Below are 25,215 nucleotides of genomic sequence, written 5' to 3'. Positions count from 1 at the left end.
TGGAACTCTCTTCCGCAAACGGCAATTGATACTAGCTCAATTGCTAAATTTAAATCTGAGATAGATAGCTTTTTGGCAACCAAAGGTATTAAGGGATATGGGCTAAAGGTGGGTATATGGAGTTAGATCACAGATCAGCCATGATCTTATCAAATGGCAGAGCAGGCATGAAGGGCTGAATGGCCTACTCCTGTTTCTATGTTCCTAAGCTATCGCATAGTAGATTCATGACTTAAGGTCAAAGCACGTGGAGTCAGGGAACAAGTAGCAGAATGGATAGAAAGTTGGCTACAAAACAGAAAACAGAGTGTAGGGGCTAAAGCTAGTTACTCAAACTGGCAAAAGGTGGGAAGTAATGTTCCACTAGGATCGGTGCTGGGACCACTGTTGTTCTCATACGAATATACGAATTAAGAGCAGGAGTGGGCCATTCGGCCCCTCGAGCCTGCTCTGCCATTTGATAAGATCATGGCTGACCTGATTGTGACTCAACCCTACTTTCCCGTCTACCTACGATAACCTTTGACTCCCTTGTTAATCAGGAATCTATCTAACTCAGCCTTAAAAAATATTCAGTGACCCTGTCTCCACCGCTCTCTGGGGAAGGGAGTTCCACAGAATCCCGACCCTCTGAAAGAAAAAAATTCTCCTCATCTCCGTCCTAAATGGGAGACCCCTTATTTTTAAACTGTGTCCCCTAGTTCTAGTCTCTCCCACGAGGGGAAACATCCTCTCAGCATCTACCCCTTCAAGTCCCCTCAGGATCTTATATGTTTCAATAAGATCACCTCTCATTCTTCTAAACTCCAATGTATATAGGTCCAACTTGTCCAACCTTTCCTCATAAGAAAACCCTTCATCCCAGGAATCAGTCGAGTGAACCTTCTCTGAACCACCTCTAAAGCAATTATGTCCTTTCTTAAATAAGGAGACCAAAACTGCACACAGTATTCTAGATATGGGGCTCGATTTTCGCACCCCCAAGCGGGTGCGTTCGTGGCAGGGGTCTCCGAAAATCGGGGATTCCCGGGATGGGTCCGGAGCCCGGCTCCAACCCGCCCTCTTCCGGTTCCCCAGTGACGCGCTGACATGCGCACGCAGACCCCGCATGTGGGACTCCCGCCGGCAATTAAAGCCAGCGGGATGCCGCTTAAAGTAATTAACCAGGTACTTCAGGTTGTTTACAGACCTGATTGACCTCATATTTTAGGAGGGGTGGGATTTTCAAATAAACTGAGACTGTTTCCCGTACTGGGGGAAACACTCCCAGTTGAAATGGACGTGTTGCAGCCATCAGCCTGTGGCAGTTGCAATGGTCCATTTGACAGGTGTTGGGGGGGGGAGACCTTCACTCATTGCAGGAGGCCACTCTGTCACTTTGGACAAAGTTTGGCCTCCACCACCCTCCTCCTAACAATAAAATTCACAAACTTGCACACTTACCCCGGGGTCCAGAGACATGTACTTACCTTGCGGACCCCCTCAAACGTACATCTTCCGGATGGGGGCCGCCGTAGCTGCAGTCATGACCTCCTCAGAGGACGAACAGCATCACCAGCCTCGCCATCCATGCCATCCACCTCTGACACGTGGAGCTCCACAACACAATGCTGTGACACATCCACCTGCACAGCAGGAGGGAGGGCAACCACAGAGAGAGATGCGTCGCAGAAGGCACTACCCTCGCCACAGGGTCTACAGACCGAGGCTCAGCTTCCTGGACCACTCTGAGCAGCAGTGCACATGGAGGCTCAGAGTCACTCGACATGTAGTCGTGGACATCTGCAGCCTCCTTCATGCCGAGCTGCTCCCGGTTGGTCCGAGCACCATCTTCTTACTTGCTGCTGTCAAAGTCACCACTGCCCTCAACAACTTCTCCTTCGCATCCTTCCAGGGTGCCACCGGGGACGTCGCTGACGTCTCTCAGTCGTCTGCACAAAAGAGCCCTGCAAGTACCCTACACCCACTCTGCAGTGACACAATGGGTGGCATCAGTTGTGGGTCTTCATAGTGATCCTCAGGAAAGGGCATTATTGCACAAACCAGACAAGATTTGCAAAGACGTGGCAGTAGTGGTGACAGTGTAATATGTAATGTGAGTTGATCAGAAATTAAATATAATTAAAAACCATGACAAACCCTCAAACACCCTTGTGCATCCCCTTCATGCTCATGACACGTTTGCCTTACGCTTCCTACTGCACATATCTGATGCATGCCCTGTGGTTGCAGCACAGGTAGTGGCAGGTTGAGCGAGGCTGACCATGAAAGAGATGCATGAGAGGATGAGTATGAGATAGAGCCATGAGATTGTATGAGGATTGGGTTGAATGGTAGTGGTGGGATGAGTACTGGCGAGGTGAGTAAGTGCAGGTAAGATGAGGATGAGCTTTGAGGGGGTGTGAGGAGTGATGTGACAGAGTAGTGTTGGCAGTGCAGAAGGAGGTGTGGGGTGGGGGCGGTGATGTGGCAGACGGAGTGTAGGGGAATGAGTAAGTGTACTCACTTCGGCTGACCTACTTAGGTGATTGAAGCGCCTCCTGCACTGTATGCAGGTGCGCGATATGTTGGTGGTGCTGGTGACCTCTTCTGCCACCTCGAGCCAGGCCTTCTTGGTGGCAGAGGCAGGCCACTTCCTCCCACCCGCCGGGGAGAAGATCTCTGTCCTCCCCCTCCTCCTCACCCCATCCAATAAGACCTGGAGTGAGGCATCATTAAACCTGGGAGCAGCCTTCCCCCGGAGCTGCTCCATGCTGTAATTTTGCCTATTTTATGCAGCATCAGTCAGTGGAGGACTGCCCCTTTAAATAGGGCTCCTCCAGCTGACAGCCTCTGCTGCGCATGCGCAGTCCGCCCGCTGCGCAGCTTTCCAGCGGGAAACCTGGAAGCGAAGGTAAGTACCTTCAATCAAGCTGCGATTGCGTGCGGAGCACCCCGATTTCACTGGGCACGATACCCACGCGCCCAGTCGACCCCCCGCTGCCAACCCGCCGCCCTCCTAATATCGGGCCCACGGTCTCACCAATGCCCTGTACAACTGTAGCAAAACATCTCTACTTTTATATTCCATTCCCCTTGCAATAAATGACAACATTCCATTTGCCTTCCTAATCGCTTGCTGTACCTGCATACTAACTTTTTGTGATTCACGTACTAGGACAGCCAGATCCCTCTATACCTCAGAGATCTGCAATCTCTCTCCATTTAAATAATATACTGCTTTTCTGTTCCTCCTGCCAAATTTTTGCCCACTCACTTAACCTATCTATATCCCTTTGCAGACTCCTTATGTCCTCTTCACAACTTACTTTCCTACCTATCTTTGTGTCATCAGCAAATTAAGCAAACACACATTCGGTCCCTTCATCCATGTCATTGACATAGATTGTAAATAGTTGAAGCCCAAGCACTGATTCCTGTGGCACTCCACTCGTTGCATCTTGCCAACCTGAAAATGACCCATTTATGCCTACTCTCTGTTTCCTGTTAGCTAACCAATCCTTTATCCATACTAATATGTTACCCCCTACACCATGAGCTCTTATTTTGTGCAGTAGCCTTTGATGTGGCACCTTGTCAAAAGCCTTCTGGAAATCCAAGTACACCATATCCACAGGATCCCCTTTATCCACGTTGCTTGTTACTTCCTCAAAGAACTCTAATAAATTAGTCAAACATGATTTCCCTTTCACAAAGCCGTGTTGACTCTGTCTGATTGCATTGAGATTTTCTGTATACATAAACGATTTGGACTTAGGAATCAGAAGTACAATTTCAAAATTTGCGGACAACACCAAATTGAGGTGTATAGTTAATACTGAGGAGGACTGTGACAAAATACAAGAAGACATTAATGAACTTGCAAAATGGGCTTGTAATGGGTAAAGACATTTCAATGTCGGTAAGTGTGAGGTGGTACATTTTGGTAGGAATAATAAAGAGGCCACATACTCCTTGGAAAATAAGAGCCTAAACGGGGTAGAGGAGCAGAGGGATTTAGGGGTGCAGATACACAAATCACTAAAAGTAGCGACACAGGTTAATAAGACCATTTTTTAAAAAAGCAAACCAAGCGCTGGGGTTCATTTCTAGAAGGATAGAATTGAAAAGCAGAGAAGTTATTCTAAACTTGTACAAAACCTTGGTTAGACCATACTTGGACTACTGCGAGCAGTTCTGGTCTCCACACTATAAAAAGAGGTACGAGAGAATGTGCAAAAAAAATTCATCAGAAATGAGAGGTTCTACCTATCGGGAAAGATTGAATAGGCTGGGGCTCTTTTCTCTAGAAAAGAGAAGACTGAGGGGTGACTTGATAGAGGTCTTTAAGATTATGAAAGGGTTTGATAGGGTAGAGGTAGAGAAGATGTTTCTACTTGTGGGGCAGACCAGAACTAGAAGTCATAAATATAAGATAGTCACTAATAAATCCAATAGAGAATTCAGGAGAGACTTCTTCACCCAGCGAGTGGTAAGACTGTGGAACTCACGATCATAGTGGGTATTTGAGGCGACTAGCATAGATGCATTTAAGGGGAAGCTAAATAAACACATAAGGGAGAAGAGAATAGAAGAATATGTTGATAGGGTTAGATGAAGAACAGTGGGAGGAGGCTCACGTGGAGCATAAAAACCAGCATGGACCTGTTGGGCCAAATGGCTTGTTTCTGTGCTGTACATTCTTTGTAATTCTTTGTAATCCCAATTCCCCATACCTTCCAGTGTGTCTACCTTACTCTCGAGATCTAGGTAATCTTTCAGTGACGTGCCTAGAATAACGAATCAGAACATCATGTCTTTCAATTACTTTTAGCTACTGGACTTTATCCTGTGCCTTCAAAAGATCTCCCTTGTCTTTGTTAAACGAATAGAGCATCACACCTGCAGAAGCAAAAAAAAAACTTGCAGACACTGAAAATCTGAAACAAAAACGGAAAATGCTGGAAACACTTGGCAGGTCAGTCAGCATCTGTGTAAAGAAAAGACAAGTTAACATTTTAGATGTAGTTCTGATGAAGGGTCTACAACTGAAATACTGGGCCAGAAATCGCTCCTGAAATAATGGAGGAGCTCAACAGCGCTCTCAGTTTTTAGTGGTGAATTGAAGGAGCAAGTTCCCGTGTTTGCATATGCGCAGTAAAATGTAGAAATCGTGAACTTGCTTCGAGTGGTTCGCCGGCGATATGACAGCTTCGAATTAAAAGGACATCACACGCTGCAATCAGAGAAATCAATGAAAAAGCACCAACTTCCTTATTTACCCAGCTGGAAAGTAACTAATTACACCACAGAACAGATATGCTTAAAAATACCAGGTCTAAACTAAGCTTTAAAAGCGTGGTTAGTCTTGATGACTGCCAAACAATTAAAAATTAATTTAAAAAAATGTGGAGTCTCATATTACTCCTTATTTTAATAGTTTTTGGTCATTAAAAAAAATTATAATTTTTATTTACAATGACATCCAGAATACTAACTTTAAATGAATGAAGTCTGCTTGCCTGCTTGAGCAATGCAGCCTGAATCTGTGGGTGTGGCTTCTCTTCCTTACAGATTTTGTGGGCATGTCTTCTCACAGATGTTTCAGCGCGGCAACTCAAGCTGAGCAGGGGCTGGGTTGATAGCGTACATTTTGTTTAAAGTTCAAATTCAAGCAATTGAACGCCAAAGAGCCCGCAGTAAGTATTTTCGTTAATTAAATTTGCAGGAGCTACGGTGAGCCTTGCCTCGTTGCTCTGCGTGATTTCTGGGTGGTTAACTTGTTTGTTCACTCCGCAGTTGCTGACTGACCTGCTGAGTGTTTCCAGCATTTTCTGTTTTTGTATCAAATCTGCACGCCTCATTTGAAGTTTAAAACCATTAAGCAATTTCATTTAGCAAAAGATAAACCAACAAATAAGGAACAGTCATATAATAATTATATATATATATATATATATATGCAGTAGAAAATCTAATAACTAACATCTCATGGGCAAAATAATAAAAATTTTGCAACTCTTAAGACATAAATTAATTCTTTAAGGATAGTTTTCAAATACACAAAAGGGTTGAATTTCTACCAGGGTGTTACTGATCGTCCACTGTAATTTAAGCAGAAGATCTTCAGAATCCCCAGAGAAACACAGCATTTCTTATTACTGTGGGAGTCCACTAAACAGCTTCTTGGAAAAACTTATTACTGTGGGAGTCCACTAAACAGCTTCTTGGAAATTTCAAACAGTTTTTTTTTCTGTCTTTTTAAGGAGTTTCAGACTGTGTAGTTTTTTCTTTCAATGAAGTTGTCTTTTGATTTAAAAATAAGACTTCACTTTATATCCTGGAAAAGAGCTACTAGAACTTCCTGGATTTTGAATGTCTGACCATTCAAATTTAAAGTGTCATAGACAAACTGAGTCAATCAGAGGGATCTGGGTGTCCTTGTACATGAAGCACAAAAAGTCAACATACAGGTGCAGCAGGTAATCCGGAAGGCAAACGGAATATTGGCCTTTATTTCTAGGGGGATGGAGTATAAAAGCAGGGAAGTCATGCTACAACTGTACAGGGTGCTGGTGAAACTACACCTGGAGTACTGCATACAGTTCTGGTGCCCTTATTTAAGGAAGGGCATACTTGCATTGGAGGCAGTTCAGAGAAGGTTCACTAGGTTGATTCTGGGTATGGAAGGGTTGTCTTATGAGGGAACATTGAACAAGTTGGGTCTGTACTCATTGGAGTTTAGAAGAATGAGAGGAGATCTTATTGAAACATACAAGATTCTGAGGGGATTCGATAGGGGGGGAATCTAAAACTAGGGGGCATAGTCTCAAAATAAGGGGTCGCCCGTTTAATACGGAAATTAGGAGGACTTTCTTATCCCAGAGGGTCATGAATCTTTGGAATTCTTTACCCCAAAAAGCTGTGGAGGCTGAGTCATTGAATACATTCAAGGCTGAGTTAGACAAATTTTTGATCAGCAAGGGAGTCAAAGGATATAGGGAAAAGGCAGGAAAGTGGAGTTGAGGTAAAAATCAGATCAGCCATGATCTCATTAAATGGTGGAGCAGGCTCGAGGGGCCGAATGGCCTACTCCTGCTCCTATCTCTTATGGTCTATCACACAGCATTGTTTACATTTGAATTACTAAAATTTGATCACTAGAAGTAGCGACACATATTAATAAGGCCATAAAAAAGTAAACAAAGCATTGGGGTTCATTTCTAGAGGGATAGAATTGAAAAACAGAGAGATTATGCTAAACTTGTATAGAACCTTGGTTAGATCATATTTGGAGTACTATGAAAAAGGATATAGAAGCACTGGAGAAGATGCAAAAAAGATTTAATGGGATTAAAACAGAACTGTGAGGTTATACCTATTAGGAAAGATTGAGCAGGCTGGGGCTGTTTTCTCTAGAAAAGAGAAGACTGAGGGGTGACCTGATAGAGGTCTTTAAGATTATGAAAGGGTTTGATAGGGTAGAGGTAGAGAAGTTTTTTCCACTTACGGGGGAGACCTGAACTAGGGGCCATAAATCTAGGATAATCACTAATAAATCCAATAGGGAATTCAGGACAGTGGTGAGAATGTGGAACTCACCAGTACAAGGAGTAATTGAGGCGACTAGCACAGATGCATTTAAGGGGAAGCTAGAAAAACACATGAGGGAGAAAGGAATAGAAGGATATGTTGATGGGGTTAGATGAAGTAGGGAGGGAGGAGGCTCGTGTGGAGCATAAACACCAGCATGGACCTATTGGGCCAAATAACCTTGTTTCTGTGCTGTACATTCTATGTAATTCATTGTAATTCTATGAATTATTTCTCAACAGCCCGTAACTGACAAAAATTTCAACTTTGATACTGGAATCTGAACTGCCTGGGATTTTGACCTTTGAGCAGCCGACTGGCGGAGCACACTGGCTTTCTGCCCGTTTGAGGCTCGGGCCTCATTCGCATGGCCCTGGCAAGCTGCACACCCCAAACGGGCGTCCTGCTGCAACATGCCAATTGGCCAGTGGAGAAATTCAGGCTGGCTTGAGTACCTGTGAGGCTGCGGCCCACAGTAATTTTGTAGAGCCGAAAGGAGCACTTAAGTACTGTGACTTGATTTTAAGGAACAGCCACTAAATCAAAACTAGACAAAAATACCTCATTTTTGTCACAGCCAGATTTTTATTCCATTGGTGAAGTTTGGTGCTGCTGAGATGTACCAATTTTCCTCACAAGTGGAATAAACCTGTCGCATTCTGATTATCACCAGAAGCATATTTTGATTTTATCTCTTGAGTTTAATATCACTTTTGGTATTTTTTTAAAATAATTTCCGTTGTGCATTACTGGGCTAGAATGTTGAGAGTTTGGTTATCCTGAACATAGTAGGCCCGTTGCCGGTTGCGTTCAGAGCACCCCAATTTTGGAAAGGGGTCCTGAAACAGGTCTTGGGCCCCCAATTTGCATATGCAAAAAGCCTAACGCCTGACTCAGGCACTGGCCCTGGACACTTCAGCCTTTACTAATAATGACAGGCCGTGCACTTCCGGTGCAGAATGGGCGCAGCGTCAACAAATTTCTCAACCATTGTCTTTCTATCATCAGTCTTACATTTTCTAGCTGAATCCTTGTAACTCTTAAACTATAGCAGTATCCTCATTCCTTTGTAACTATGGCAGTATCCTCATTCCTCTGTAACCCCAGTACAAAGTGATATGGTATTGCAGTGCACTGAAGTACTAATGTTGGGTGGTGCCATGTAAGTATTTATTTTTTGCCCTCCTCTCTCTGCTGAGTTGTCAATGTCAATTATACTGCTGTGAAGGAGGTGCTGAGATGAGGCCTGAGGAAGGGGAAATCAGAAGGAGCACCATTCCCAGGCAGCTGTTGCACACCTCCTAGCCAATAAAATTACAGCAGCATTGGTGAAGATAGGGTGTGGGCTGCCTGAATATTGGTTTACGGCTTGGAGATGCATATCGTCAGAGCCTACTTTTTTATTTCCAGCTCGAAAATGTTGTTACCACCTAATCCTATGATGAAGTAACTGCTGATTTATAGATGTCTGATTTAGTATTTGTAATTAATCTACTCTCTGATTAAATCTCTGCTTGGCAATATCACCACATTCTACCAAGGATTGATTGCATAAACCACAATGTAAAAGTCAAACAGCAAAGTGTTATACTAACCATGTAATCAACTGTTTTTCTTTGAAAGAAATTGACTCCTCTTACATGATCCTTCATAAAATCCTTTGCGAGTCACTTGCCTGGAATTTCCATTGGGTTCTCCGATCTCTTGCTGTGACTTCAGCGGTAGATCCATGAAAAACCCAGAGAAACAGCCTAAACTGCTGCCTAGGCTGTTTCTTTACCGTTTCCACTGATCTTCTGTCAAAGTTGTGGCGGATGGTGGGAGAGCCCCTGCTCAAATTTTCCCCCACTACGTTTATCTTCAAACAGCTTGTATCTCAATAGTAAGGGAGCCACTTTAAAATTAAAATTCATTGCTCCTGAAATTCCACAGGGATTCTTCTGGTGTCACATTGTAATTCCGGCAGCAAGCCATTAAAACTCCCCTGAAGGGAAGCAGCTCAGCCTTTTAAGGGTTTTCTGGGGGTTCCGCAAGTCTAGGGCCATTATCTTTTACATACAATATAATTTTAAACATATGATATTATGGTACACATGGTACCTCTAAGTGAATTCTAAACATTAATTCAATCCTGGCTTTCAGATGTTATTTCTGAACTAGTCACACCTTGCTTTTGTTGTTTATATCCCGTTCTTTCAGATACATTTGTTCCTAGGCCCAACCATCTTCAGCTGCTTCATCAATGACCTTCCCGCCATCATAAGGTCAGAAATGGGGATGTTCGCTGATGACTGCACAGTGTTCAGTTCCATTCGCAACCCCTCAAATAATGAAGCAGTCCGAACCCGCATGCAGCAAGACCTGGACAACATCCAGGCTTGGGCTCATAAGTGACAAGTAACATTCGCGCCAGATAAGTGCCAGGCAATGACCATCTCCAACAAGAGAGAGTCTAACCACCTCCCCCTGACATTCAACGGCATTACCATCACCGAATCCCCCACCATCAACATCCTGGGGGTCACCATTGACCAGAAACTTAACTGGACCAGCCATATAAATACTGTGGCTACGAGAGCAGGTCAGAGGCTGGGTATTCTGCGGCGAGTGACTCTCCTCCTGACTCCCCAAAGCCTTTCCACCATCTACAAGGCACAAGTCAGGAGTGTGATGGAATACTCTCCACTTGCTTGGATGAGTGCAGCTCCAACAACACTCAAGAAGCTCGACACCATCCAAGATAAAGCAGCCCGCTTGATTGGCACCCCATCCACCATACTAAACATTCACTCCCTTCACCACCGGCGCACAGTGGCTGCAGTGTGTACCATCCACAGGATGCACTGCAGCAACTCGCCAAGGCTTCTTCGACAGCACCTCCCAAACCCGCGACCTCTACCACCTAGAAGGACAAGAGCAGCAGGCACATGGGAACAACACCACCTGCACGTTCCCCTCCAAGTCACACACCATCCCGACTTGGAAATATATCGCCGTTCCTTCATTGTCGCTGGGTCAAAATCCTGGAACTCCCTTCCGAACAGCACTGTGGGAGAACCTTCACTACACGGATTGCAGCGGTTCAAGAAGGCGGCTCACCACCACCTTCTCGAGGGCAATTAGGGATGGGCAATAAATGCTGGCCTTGCCAGCGACGCCCACATCCCGTGAACGAATAAAAAAAAAATTACAGTAAACAAAACTGCAATGGGAGAGGCAAGTGAGATGTTTTTGAGGAGGAGAAGTAATAAAATGTATATTGTACTTTCACTACTCCGGTTGTAGGTAACTCATTTTGAGTTTCATCAATTCAAGTGTTTATAGGCACGGATTGTGTTCCCATTATGTAAAATATTTTTTCTATATAGGTATCTTTCTCATATAATTCAATCTTGTCATATTTCTGAATTTTCCTCATGGAGCTAGAGCGTCATTTCCATTAATTGGTTTGTGAAGATTAGTATTCTGCTCAACATACCTGAAAACATGGAAAAGTGGCAACGGCTTCCAAAATGCTCACATAGCCCCAAAAAGTTGATAATTCCAAATTTGCTGAATATAGGGCTTTGACGTGTGAAAATAAGTAATTACACTGAAGATACATTGGCCCAGAAATTCAGGAGTACCCAATTTTGGATGCGCAAGGAGTCTACCCTGCGCCAGAATGGTGAGATCCTAGGCTCCCCAGATATTGGACCTAATCATAATGGAGCTGACGTAACATCAGAGCCCGCCAGCGAAGAGCAGTGGAAAATCATGGCGATGCCAAGAATTATTTACTAGTATTTGTTTACACCGTTTCTCTGTCGATTTTCTGCTGCAGCTACTGTGGGAGATCCGGAAGAACTCCTGTGGAAATTCTGGTCCGTAGGAATTTACTATGAACTGTGCACCATATTTCCTTTTGAGGATAATTTTTAGAATGACTGGTATAATTGAACATCTTTTTCAATATTGTATCTTTGGAACTAAAAGTCTTGCATCTGTCACTTTTTGCCTTTTAATCAATGTGAAATTTCCAGTCATTTCCCTTTATCCGTGAGTAATGCATGAGAGATCCACAAGTTGCATTTAAACCTTCATTAAGGAAAACAATGAATCATTAGTGTAAATGAAAAACCACTTGAAGGGTCATGTCTAATTTGTAACTTTTAAGGATGTTTTCTTAATTCATGTGTCTCTTTTTCCTCAAAATAATCTGATTTTTTTTTTTGCTTCCTGTTCTGAGGACTGTGACTTGTGCTGGTAGTCCATAGTTCTCTGGTACTTTACCTAAATGGCCATATGTGAGCATGAACTAATAATATGAAAGTATGGGGTGCATCAGAGCCAAGCTGAATCCTCTGCTTATTCAACATCCACATATGCATACTTTCCAGCAGGGTGGGTTTCTGTATAGAATCATGAGTGCGTGCCTTCGCTGCCTCTTTCTTCCCCATTCCAGCCTAGCAATGCTGACTTTTGAGGTCAGTTTAGTTCAGTACCACACTAGGTGGTACTCTACCCACAGAGTCTTGGAAGAGTTTACTTTTTAAGTTCTTAAATAACCAGAATTCTCTTTTTTTCAACAACATATTGAGAAAATTAAGCTTGTATGCTATAAAAATATAAAAGAGGACTCTACCCTTAGGTTAAAGATCTATACTATTGAGTAAAATTGTTTTTTTTTAAAGGATTTTTTTTTCTTTCAGAGGTGTGGAGCTATCTCATTTGACGGTCCTGATCAGAATGCCCTATGTGTTCGCATGCTAGGTAAGACTCTTTCATTTTGAGATGTATTTACAAGTCAAGTGTGCAGAACTGAAAATATTCTAAAATGTTTCATGTAGTGCTTTGTTCCCTTTTTATAATGTTTCCATTCTCGGCACCAATATCTGCATAGTTTTACTGATAATGTACTCAAAATCCCTTCATTTTCAGAACATCGTGAACGCTTCGTCAAAACTTGTACATTTTTTTCTGTAAATTTTTTCTCAGACCTCCTTTTGTATTGTCAGTTAGTATCCACTGATTGGTTAGTGTGTTGTTTTGCCAAATCAAGTCTTTGAGATGTTCAAAACAGATTACATTTGAATCTCTCATTTCATCTGTGCAGTAAATTCATCCTAATGCATTATTGAAACATTTTTATAAGGGAGGGTAGAATATACAGTATTCATATTATGCAAAATTGATATGTTTGGAGATACAGGTTTGTAAAAGTATATTTAAAGGTATATTTTTGATTTCTTTTTTGTTGGGTAGATTTTTTTTTGGTAGAATGTGATTGGTGAGAGGGTCTTGCACGATACGATTTGTTGAAAAACAAAAGTGGGAAATAACTAATCAGAAGAAAGGAGAAAAAAACAAACTTACCCAGGTGGGGAAATTGAAAGTTGCCCCCCAAGTTGATTTCAATAAATTGAAGTACAATCCAGACAGCTATTTCGAAAAACATCCTTAGTGTGTAATGGCTTTATTAAATCCTTTAAGAATAGGATGGTGTGACTCAGTGGGTAATGGCATTATTCAGTGTGGAACTGGGCTAAAAAGACTAGGAAACTCCTAGGTTGTGTCCCAGGTCTGTGTTCCATTATTGGCCACCACAGCCCTGTGTGTAGAAGGGACAAACTAACCAGGTTTCATGCTCTTGATTGCTATCTAGTGTCCCTTCTTGGAAAGAATGTGTGTGTGTGTGTGTCTGATAAGGATAAATTTGGACTTGGCTGTGAGGTCAGGAAAATTACCATGAAAGCTGTAAGATTGTCGTTAAAACCCAACTAGTTCACTAATATCCTTCAGGGAAGGGAGCCTGCCATGCTTATGTGGGTCTGGCCTACATTTAGCTCCATTTTCACAGGGCTTAGTTGACTTTTAATGCCCTCGGGGCACCTAAGGATGAGCAATAAATGCTGCCTTGCCAGTGTTGCCCACATCCCAAGAACAAAATAAAAAAAATACAGGGTGCCATGCTGGACCAGGCAACTCACTGTGTCCGGGCTCATCATTGAAGAATAACCAGCTGGGTAGGGTACCAGAGGGCTGTTGATACAAATGGAATCATGACTAGCATCAGTGATGATCCTCAAAGGAAAAGAAAATTGAAAAACAGATATATTAGCTCATGTTCATCACTGAACCACAAAAATGTATTATTCACCACAGGAGATAAGTTAGAGAAGCACAGAAGGAAGATTACATCATTGAACTCTTTATCCCCAAGGCAGCAACAGTAGCTTGTGGTGTTAATGCCCATGTTTTAAAAAAAAACAGAAAGCCACATATTCTAAAAGTGATAGCAGGCGTTATTTTTCTGGATGCTCTTAGATTGATTAAAAATTGTTTGTGTTAAATGTTGATCTGGACCTTTGTTCACTGAACTTATCCAGATGCAAAGGGCAGACTAATGTGCAATTTCTAAATGTTATAGAATCATAGAATCTTACAGCACAGAAGGAGGCCATTCGGCCCAATGTGCCTGTGCCAGCTCTTTGAAACAGCTGTCCAATTTAGTCCTACACCCCAGCTTTTAGTTCTCTTCAAGTACATGATCAATTGCCTTTTGAAAGTTCCTATGGAATCTGCTTCCACCACCCTCTCAAGTAGTGCGTTCCAAATCTTAACAACCCTCTGTGTGAAAAAAAATTCTCCTAATTTCCACTCTAGTTTTTTTGTCAATTATTTTAATTCAGTGATCTCTGGTCACCGACCCACTTTCCAGAGGAACCAGTTTCTCCCTATTTGCTGTATCAAAACTCCTCATAATTTTGATTATCTCTATCAGGTCTCCCCTTCTCTACTCTAAGGAGAACAATCCCATTTTCTCTAATCTCTCCACATAACTGAAGTCCCTCATCCCTGGTATCATCCTGGTAAACCACCTCTGTACCCTTTCCAAGGCCCTGACATCCTTCCTAAAATGTGGTGCCAGAATTGTACACAATACTCCAGCGGAAGCCTAACCAGTGATTTGTAAAGGTTTAGCATGACTTTCTTGTTTTTGTATTCACTACCCCGATTTACAAAGCCAAGTATCCCATATGCTCTCTTTACTGCCTTATCAACTTGCCCTGTCACCTTCAAAGTTTTGTGAATATGCACCCCAGGTCTCTCTGTTCTTGCACCCCCCTCAAAATAGTACCATTTAGATTATACTGCCTCTACATGTTTTTCCTCCCAAAGTGCATCACTTCACACTTATCCACATTAAATTGCATCTGCCATGTGTCTGGCCATTTCACCAGTCTGTCTATGTTCTCTTGAAGGCTGCTACTATCCTCCTCACTATTTACAACTTTGCAAAGTTTTGTATTATTCGCAAACTTCGAAATTGTCATTTATATGTAACAAGAAAAGCAATAGTCCTTATACTGATCCCACTGCCTACTTCTCTGCAGTCAGAAAAACATCCGTTCACCCCTACTCTCTGCCTCCTCTCCCTTAGCCAATTGCATACCCAAGTTACCACCATCCCTTTAATCCCATGTGCTTCTATTTTCTGAATAAGTCTGTTTTGTGACTTTATCAAATGCCTTTTGAAAGTCCATATATACAACATCTACTACATTACCTTCATCAACCCTCTCTGTTACTTCATCAAAGAACTCAATCAGGTTAGTCAGACACGATTGCCTTTAACAAATCTGCGCTGGCTGTCCCTTATTAACCCATGCTTCTCCAAGTGAGAATTAATTTTGCCCTATTATGATAGTCTAATGATGTAGCAAGGTCCCAGGAATGAGCTATGACAACCCCAAGCCATCATACTATTGTTCACTAAGGTATTAGACAGTTGAGAATCCATTTGCTTTCCATCTTCAAAGAAATTTTTCATGATGGGGGCTAATTGTGGGACCTGGACTACACAAACTTGATGTAACAGAGAGTAAAAGCTGCAAGCTTTGGTTTGTAAGGGATGCAGTGTGTTTACTTGAAACTGTCATCCAGGCATTTACACAGGAAAGGTTGTTGGTAAAAGCTTGAAACATAACAACTCAGTCATTCCAGCCACAGAGAGGATTTCTCTGGTTTTAGATAAGGTACCATTTCCACCATTTGAAGAGATGACTGATGTACTCTTCTGAAACGCTGAAATGCTTAGCCATTTGCAGAAAAGTGCAAAGAAATGATCAGTGAAAGAGCCTGAGCAGCAGTTTCATGCTATTGTTGGTTTCTTCAGAGCGTTAGGTTTGGATAACTGTTTGCACATGGGGAAATAGTGAGGGTGACAATCTATTGGTATACATCACCTATAAGAACTATCTTACTCTCAATATGCAATTAGTCTGCAATGCCTCATCCTCCTTGAAGGTTTTTTTGATAATATTGAACCTTTTCTGACTTCTTACCATGTCCTTTTTGTTTGTGGTGATTATGTTGTATGGCACCTCTCCTGGTGTGTGGACTAGGGGGAATGGAGCCATGTGCCAAAATTAGCCTCCCAGCCTGGTCCTTAAAATGGGATTTTCTGGACCAAGGGCTGACATTTTCTCATCAGTTCTTGTCAGCATAATCCCTAAGTTTAGAGTGCTGAATGCTTCATTTCCTAGCTTGCTGAACTGTGATTGATTATTACAACCTTACAGCGATATGAGTATCTTAACTTGTTGCTGGCTGTAAGTTAGGATGCTCCATTTCAAAATTTTCATTTGAATGGTAAGTGAATGTATTTACCACTCCATAACTCTCTAATGTACGTTAACACTTACATGATGGCTATTACCCCTTATATGCCTTTGGTTACAAAAATTCAGCTCTGTGGCTTAGTGGTTGCATGTAATCCACAATGAGTAACAAATGTGTCTTGAAAAGCAGGCACAAGAGTGGGAATATTCAGGAAAGGTTAACCCTATCTGCCATGATTAGTGACTTCAGTATTCAATTTCCATCCAATGATAGATGTTGTAGGGCTGTTGGACAGGCTGCAGAGAAAGCCCATCTCTCCATCTTGGACTTGGTACAGTTCAAAGCTGTGCAGAGAAGTGGACTGATGAGAATGGCCTACTCCATACCAGAGTCCATTCTCTACAACATCGGTGAGATGGAGCTGGGCTCCCAGTTTACAAAATTATTGCTGAAGAAGTAGAAGTATTGCTAGTACTAAAGCTACTTAAACTGGATCTCCATGTTTGTCCTAGAAACAGTTAAAGCAGCTATACCTCAATGCTTTGTATCAATTGAAAAATCTCGACATAATGCCAGTGGTAAAGCTTCACATATCACTTTATCCCTCCTCATCCTCCTTAACCTATCAGCAATGTTCAACATGGTTGACTACCATTCTCCTCCAATGCCTCTCCTTCGATGTGGGATTGTCTTGCCTATCTATCTTTCAAAACGTAGCCAGCGCATCTCCAGGAGTGGTTCCTTTTCACTCCAAAATCCCCCAAGGACATATCTTGGCCCCCGCTTCTTTTTCATTTTGCCCCTTAGTGACATCATCCACAAACACCAGGTCAGCTTCCACATGTATGCTGATGACACCTAGTTCTACCTCTACATCACCTCCCTTGACCCCTAGATTGCTAGTCTGTTCTCAGACTGCTCATCTAGCATCCAGTCTTGAATGAGTCACAGCTTCCACCAGCTTAACATCAGGAGAAGCAAACTCGCTGTCCTCAGCCCCTGCCACAACTATGCTGCCTTGCCACCGATTCCTTCCTCCTCCCTCGCCACTGTCTCAGATTCAACCAAACCATTTGTAACCTTGCATTCTGTTCAGACCTCCTATCCTAAAGACCACTTACTTTCACCTCTGCAGTATTGTCCACCCCTACCCCTACCTCTGCTCCTTTGATGCAGAAATCTTACATTTATTTTCATCACCTCCAGGCTTGACTACTCCAATGTTCTCCTTGCTAGCTTCTCTTTCTCCATCCTCCATAAACCCCACACGCATTCTGTCCAGTTAATCCCACATGCCCCCCACCCCATCTTTGCTGACTTGTCCCCCATATTTTAGCCCTGCATTTCCTGAAATCAATGGCATAATGCCTATTTTTGGTGCAAAAGATTGAGGAAATTTGGGTGTAGCATAAAAATGACCATAAGTGACTTACGCCTGCTTTTAGACTACGCCCTAATTTCTTAGATCTTTTACATCAATTCCATGAAACCTCCACCAAAACCCTATACTGCTAATTAACATAGCCAAATCCCTATCCAAAAGTGCAGCTCATGTGAGTTTCCTGAATTTACGCAAGTTCTAAATTGGCTATAATGCACTGTAAATTTACAACTAATTTCAAAGGCGAAACAAGACCAAAAGAAAAAGCCGAACACATGTCATATTCCTCCTTTAAGACCCTCTTTATGCATGAAAATTAAAGTTTGAAACTATGAAGCAATAATTTGTGCAATTAGGCACAACATGTTTAAGAAAATGCAATTGTAGAAGTTTTTCCATTTGAATTTAAATCATTCTGATGCCATAAACATGCAGAGGTCATATTTCTGTTATATGACATTTTGTTAAGTATTTTTCTTTTTCTCCTCATTGAAGCCCTCAAATATTTTCTGTATCTTTGAATGCCAGTTCCTTTATAGGGATAAGCAAACAAGAGAGAGATTAAAAAACGGTAAAAGTCAAAAGTTGATTTTCCCAACTAGTATCACAAAGAAACAGTTATTAGTTTAGATAGCCTGTGAACCAATCTTTTTTTAAACAAAAAACTAGAAAGAGACAAAGGGGTCTATTTTGACTTTTGGGCTCGCTGGTCAGCCGCCCATTCCGGTGGTGAAGAGGCCCCTGCGAGTGTGAGGCCTTGGCTTCATTTAAATCTGGCAGGTGAGCTGCGATATACCAAACAGGCTTCCCGGTGCAGCTTGCCAGATTGAAACCTCAAATTCTGACCGGGGTTGGCGGCGGGGTGGCGGGGTGGTAGATGGGATGGTGGGAGTTCCGGGGTAACAGTGGCGCAGATTATTTTTGTGGGCTCCTGAGGAGCATTCCTGCTGCTCACAAAAATAATTCAACACTCTCCTTTAGCGGGGCTCTTCGGTTTCATCACCCGTGGAACTGGGCGGAGCATGCACTGCACAGGCTGTGGCCAATTTCGACATAAAATAGCAATCCGGGTCCAATTTACGTCATAGGACCCTGATTTCCACATTAAATGGGTCCTATCGCCTGAAACAGGCGGACACTTTGGACAATTGGTGGTAGGCCCCTTTCAAAATGGAGCCCGCCACATTGCCAGGCTACATTTTGAGGCTATTACTGCCTTGTTAACGGCAAACGAGGGCACTTAAAATACCTTCTTATGTGGCTCGGTGTCAAATTTTATTTGATAACGCTCCTGTGAAGTGCCTTGGAACATTTTCCTACATTAAAGACACTATATAAATGCTAGTTGTTGTTGTAGTCATCCAGTGAACTCTAGCTTTGGGTGCCCTTCCTTTTCCCCTCGTAGGAATGTGTCTACTCTGTATCTGAACCAACTCCTCCTTGAAGACCTCCCATTGTTCAATTACTGTTTTGCCTACCAATTTTTGATTCCAATCCACCTCGGCAAGATCCCTTTTTAACTCACTGAAATTTGCCCTCCCCCAGTTAAGCATTTTCACATTTGATTGTTCCTTGTCTTTTTCCATAACTATTCAAAGCCTAATGATATTATGATCACTGTTCCCCAAATGCTCCCCCACTGAAACATGCTCTACCTGCCCCACTTCATTCCTCAGAACTAGGTGCAGCACTGTTTCCTTCCTGGTTGGGCTGGAAATACTCTGTTCCAGAAAGTTCTCTTGAACACATTTTAGGAATTCCTCCTCCCCTTTGCCCTTTACATCGTTACTATCCCAGTCTATATTGGGATAATTGAAGTCCCCCTTTAACACTACTCTATAGTTCTGGTATCTTTCTGTAATTTGCCTGGTTTAAGTTGCTATTATCCTGGAAAGAGTGTGAAAGTTAATAACCGTGCAAAATTATCTTATCTTTATGAAAATCATCCGCATTCCAGCTGAAATACTATCTACATTCCAGTGAGAATGAAGTATATGTGTTGCAACATTGCCAATTACTGGTGTAGTAGCATATGATACATAAGGATCACATAGCAATAATCTCAGAATTGGTATGTTCAGAGCAAACCACCTGATGTTGTCCATCTAGATATATAAAAAGATACTGTTTTCAGTAGTAATTGATATTCCACACTCAGAACTTACCTGAATTGACTAGTAGTTCACAGTCCCCAATAGATATCTTGCACGTAAGTATATAAACTTGTTTGTACTTTCTGTTGATATTAATAAAACCAACAAGTTGATTTATCTCTGGCATCTGAATTTACATAATTTGGATTTTAATCTACATGGTTGATAAAATACCATTATCAACAGTTGCTGTTTCAGCCACCAATGCCCTCTGGATATCTCTTCCTAAAAATCTCCCTCTTGTCACCTCCCTTCTGCTTTCAAAAGCCTACTAAAGACCATATTTTCATCTGTCTTCCACCTCTCAGCCCTCTCTTCCCTCTTGCTTGGTGTGCACTCTTTTTGTCCACTGCCATGTTAAGCACACTGAAACATTGCTATGTTTGTGAGGAACCGCTATAGAAATGTAAGCTCTTCTCATGCTTGTTGCACCCCCAGGGCTTCATCATCTACATGCTCATTTTCCCCAAGAGCAACACGATTATATTTTGCAGTGAGGTGTTTAAAAGTTCTGCTCACTATATACCCAGACCCTAACAACAACTCTACTCTGGAATACAGTAATTGGGGCAGCCCCTCGAAACAAAAGTACTACACTCTGGCCCCGGGGAAAATGCTGACAGGATTAGACTTGGCATGTCAGAGATTGGAACGACTCACTAGTGACATTTACAGCCAGCTGTGGTCCATGGGATGGACAGGCCAATTTAAAAAAAATTCTGGGCATGGTGAATTTTTGGCAGAAATCTGGGTTGGATAGCAGTGTGTGTACGTTCTTCATGTGTGGACCCATGGCCGCAACTGAGACAAAGATAAGAAAGCTGATTATGGATGTCTTTAAGAGGCACCCTGCTGGGTGCTCAGCACTAGCTCCATTATTCATTGCATTTTCCAATACTAGGACGTCAAAAGGTTCGTTTTGAGATCTGGTTTGGGGAGAGAATAGAAACTTATGTGCTTTTTGGTCACGGGTGCTGAGGCAAATCGTAACACCTCTACTCCTGCCTTCTGCTGAGTTCAGCTAACTCCACAGCAGGGATCGAACGTGGGATTTTCTGGTCTGTAAGGATTAGCTAGTCACTGCATAAGACCGTTTAGCCATAAAGTAAGCTTACGTTATCACTGTTTTTGACATTATTTTATTTGCTGCATAATTTTAGCCTGTACTCCAAGCTGCTTAGTTGAACGCAACCAGGCATGCTACATTTCTGCAATGTAGGATTGCGGAAGATCCTATGATTCCTGCATGAGACTTCAGAAAGCATAAAGCTTCTGTGAAAACCACTTGATCTGTGATTTCTCCCCTTCCCATTTGAATGGAGGCCCAATCCTAAAATTGTATGGATGGTAAATTACTGTTAAAGAACAGGGAAGATCACATAGAAAATGGTTTGTCTTACTCTCCCCCCCCGATAACCTCACCCACCCCATTATTAAATAAATTTATGTCAGAAGTTCTCCAGCTAGGTGTGGTGTGAAGGAAAGTGGCCAGCACTACTGACAGTTGTCATCATGTAGGCACTTAGTAGGCACTAAACATGATTATAAGAGACAAACTAGACTAGGTCCATATTGGGGGGAAAGAAGGGGGTGGGGGGGAAGAAAAAAAACTCACATCTGCTTGGAATATTATATGCTAACACTCAGAATTCCTTCGAGGTACTTATTTGCATGACAAGTAGATTTGGAGTTTGAGCTTGTTATCACCTAGTTGTGGGTGAGTTCTACATATATTGTGATACCAAATGACTGGTTACCAGAAGCAAACTAATGCGGATGCTGGAAATTGGAAATAAAAACAGAAAATTTTGGAAACACTCAACAAGTAAGGCAGCATCTGTGGAGAAAGAAACAGAGTTAACGTTTCAGGTCGATGACCTTTCATCAGTGGTTGTCAGTTTTGTTTCTACATCTCTTCAGAGTGTGATATGAATGTTTGTGATCCTTATTCACATTCAAAGGATCATGTACAAGATATAAATGGCCCCCACTGTTGTGCATATGTGTGAAATTAAAATGTGTGAAAGCTGAAAAAATATAGAGTTTAAAAACAAGCCTCTGTTTGAAAAGGACAGTATAAAACAAAAATCGATCCTGTAACTTGAAAGGTTAAGTATTTGCACTCTTAACATTAAAGAGGAAAAATGGGGACACATTAAGCATTGCTGCTCTTTTCTCACAAAAAAAATATACAAAACGCATGAACTGATGTTAGCAGAATGTTTGTCTTTTCCCACAAACTGCACCGTGATCCAGCAATACTGCTTTCCTCCAGAGTAGCTCTAGCCCTTTTAATGTACTTATTGTCTAATGTGATGAAATGTATCAGGTGTGCTTATCTGGATAAATCCAGTCATCTAACACAAAACTCACGTGATTTTGCTGGGTTAAATTCACGGACTGTTATCCTTGAAATATTTTTCCTTGTAAATCATTCCGTTATTTTATTGTTTTGGTAAAATGCTTGAGAATTTATTTCTATGTCTATGCAATAAGAAAAGGGTACTCGCCACTAGGACTTGTAATCACAAAGACAGTTGTTCAGGTTTGCTTATGTTAAGTTAAACTATGATGGAAGTGTTCATTATACTCATTTTGACAGAACATTAATGACTATGGTTCTTGCGCATTATAGAACAGATGGCTGAGAGTACATTGCCAAGCAAGAGTACAGTACATGGATTTTAATAATGTTACTGTTATTTATAGTCTGACAACATCTTAACCTATCATGGGTGTTGCCTGACAGATTTTGTTTGCGCACTGGAAGATTTCTACATTTTCAAACTGTCATTCAGCTTAGCCATTGTTTCGTAAATGCAAACTCGTTTCTTTCTCTCCTTTGCGGTATCAGTCATAGAGCCGGTTTTAACTTGCCAAAATCAGCGTTAATGGGGTGGTAACGGCCTCAAAATAGGGTTGGTAGAATTAACCGGCTGCCACTTTCAAAGGGGCCTATCCCTTGGCGGCCAAAGCGCCTGCCTGTCCAGGTGGTAGGCCCCTTTTAACGTGCAAATTTGGTTTCTAGGGCCTACATAGAACCCCAATTGCCATTTTATGACAGGACTGGTCGGACTGATGCTGTGCGATCACCGACCAGTTTCACTGGCAATAGAGCTGAAAAGGTAAGTTTTAAACTAATTTTGTGGGGCCAGGAGGAGCAGGAGTCCCACAAATATAATCTGGGGCACAGCTACCACCCCAGCCTCCCTAACCGGACTTACCTTACTGCTGGCCAGCAGCCTCTGGGTTGCCCAATATTGAACTGGCCTGAATCCAGCGAGCTGCATCGGGACGCCTGTTTGGCTCCAACCTCTTTGCCCCTAAAATGGGCGGGTTGCTGGCATCATCCGCCAGTGTCTTCTCCACTATCACTGCTGTGCTTTGACTGACCTAGATCCAATTCTATTATCTGGTGCACTGCTCGGGTTCTTGCCTTTGATTAGTGCAGGTTAGCTGTTTGTGTTTGTCTATCACGATAACTTATTCAGATTCTTGTGTTTTGCCCACTGCAGGAGATGCTGTGACCTAAGTAACGAAGGTGAGACAGCATCCAGTGAGAGACATTAGTATACTGATATCTAATTGCTATTTTTTGCAAAGTTATTGGGATTGTTTGTGCAAAGTTGTCAGGATTTGAATTGTATTATGAACACAAAAGTTATTGGCCCAGAAATGACCAAATTAAAAAGGCTGTAGGGGATGACTAAAAAATGGACCCCACAAATTTAGCAGTGGGTGCAAGCCGATCCACTACTAAATTGGTATGGACCCACATGCCAATTTGTATCCCTGAGTATCCCCCAAGATGACATTGAAACTTGGTGGGGGACAAGGCCTCCAGCAGACCTGCAGTCAGGGGGGTTACTTACTTTCAAAGTGCATTAGGCATTTCAAGGATCCTTGTTTGTTTTTTGATTCCATCTGGCACTTAGGCTTCCATGTGGCTTAGTGCCAGGTGCATTTATTTATTTATTCCCCCCCCCCCCCACCGCTCCCTTTATTTGCCACCAGGAATCCTCGAGGTGACCTGTTTGGAGGAAAGGGGGATCAGTGGAAGGATGCCTGGCAAGTTATGCAGCTCTGAGCCTATCCTGCCTGCACCCGCTCCCCAACATCTGCCGAGAGAGGTAGCAGACCTCACTTTGGCAAACGTTGGGGGTGGAGGCTCCTCTTCCCAATGAGGCTGAGCCAGCAGACCTTCTGGTGGCATCACAATTACATGCAAATGCCTGTCTAACTGTTAAAAATAATGTGGGATAGAGAAATTAGGGATTTCTGCACTCATATGATCATATTTTATGACAACATTTTCTAAAATAGTAAAAATACTCATTACGTTGACCAATTTACTAGTGCTCTAATATATCATTGTAATATATTACTACAAACTTTAATTGCAGGAGGATCAAAGTGCAGTATAGAATTCAGTATAATTAACTTGTTTTAAAGAGGTAGACCATAATGTAATTGGTATGTGTACTTCCTGTGAGTAGAGTTTAATCAAAGTAGAATTTTAAATCTCTTGTACTTAATGGATTTTTTTCTGGACAACTAACATCTTTTGGTGATAAAATAAGGGGAGAACAGATTGCAATATTGAAACACTTTGGGCCGGGAACCACAAACATTGACGCCATTAAATTATGAGTCAAATCAATTTGAATGATTTGAAAAAGAGAACGTAACACAAGATAGTCATGGGCAACAACTGTGTACATCAATTTTCTGACCATAAAGATGATGTTTTAGTTTTCCTTTTCCACAAGGCTGTATTGCTGTTGTCCATGTTTTAGATTGTTTACATTTTGACTTTTGCTGATATGATTAAAAGATTAAAATACAGTATGGATTACTGTAAAGGATAATTACAGTAAAACCATAAATTTTTAGTATTGCATCTTACTAAGATTGGCTTCCTCAGACCTGGTTAAGATGTTTGCTTCAGATTTATAGAGTTGTATGTTTAGGTGGAGACCACAACTCCTAAGTCTCAGTGATGATTATTGATGGTCTTCCAGTTGTTAGGCAATACACCTGTCAACTTCAGAAAAAAAATGTGGGATCTTCATTCACTTTAAAGCCAACATCTACCTATGACTGCATTTCTTCAATTTAACCAATCCAAATCCCCAGCCTCTCCAGTCTATCCACGTAACTGAAGTCCCTCATCCCTGGAACCATTCTGGTGAATCTTTTCTGCACCCTCTCTAGGGCCTTCACATCCTTCCTAAAGTGCGGTGCCCAGAATTGGACACAATACTCCAGTTGTGGCTGAACCAGTATTTTATAAAGGTCCAACATAACTTCCTTGCTTTTGTACTCTATGCCTCGATTTATAAAGCCCAGGATCCCGTATGCTTTTTTAACCGCTTTCTCAACCTGCCCTGCCACCTTCAACAATTTGTGCACATATACCCCCAGGTTTCTCTGTTCCTGCACCCCCTTTAGAATTGTACCATTTAGTTTATATTGCCTCTCCTCATTCTTCCTACCAAAATGTAT

General features: G+C 42.1%; 1 protein-coding gene across 2 annotated transcripts in view; it reads left to right on the top strand.

Moving 5' to 3' along the window:
• Nucleotides 1-25,215, top strand: part of LOC137321938 (3',5'-cyclic-AMP phosphodiesterase 7B-like) — a 167,984-nt gene that overhangs the window by 31,669 nt on the left and 111,100 nt on the right. For both annotated transcript variants that reach the window (XM_067984824.1, XM_067984825.1), the window contains exon 2: nucleotides 12,264-12,324. In XM_067984824.1, coding sequence (XP_067840925.1) covers nucleotides 12,264-12,324 — 61 coding nt within the window. The remainder of the gene's footprint in view (nucleotides 1-12,263; nucleotides 12,325-25,215) is intronic.

Source organism: Heptranchias perlo, chromosome 5 (assembly GCF_035084215.1).
Source record: "Heptranchias perlo isolate sHepPer1 chromosome 5, sHepPer1.hap1, whole genome shotgun sequence".
In the NCBI taxonomy this organism is placed as follows: domain Eukaryota; kingdom Metazoa; phylum Chordata; class Chondrichthyes; order Hexanchiformes; family Hexanchidae; genus Heptranchias; species Heptranchias perlo.
Note: the sequence above shows the minus strand (reverse complement) of the source record. Positions and strands in the feature narration are given on the sequence as shown.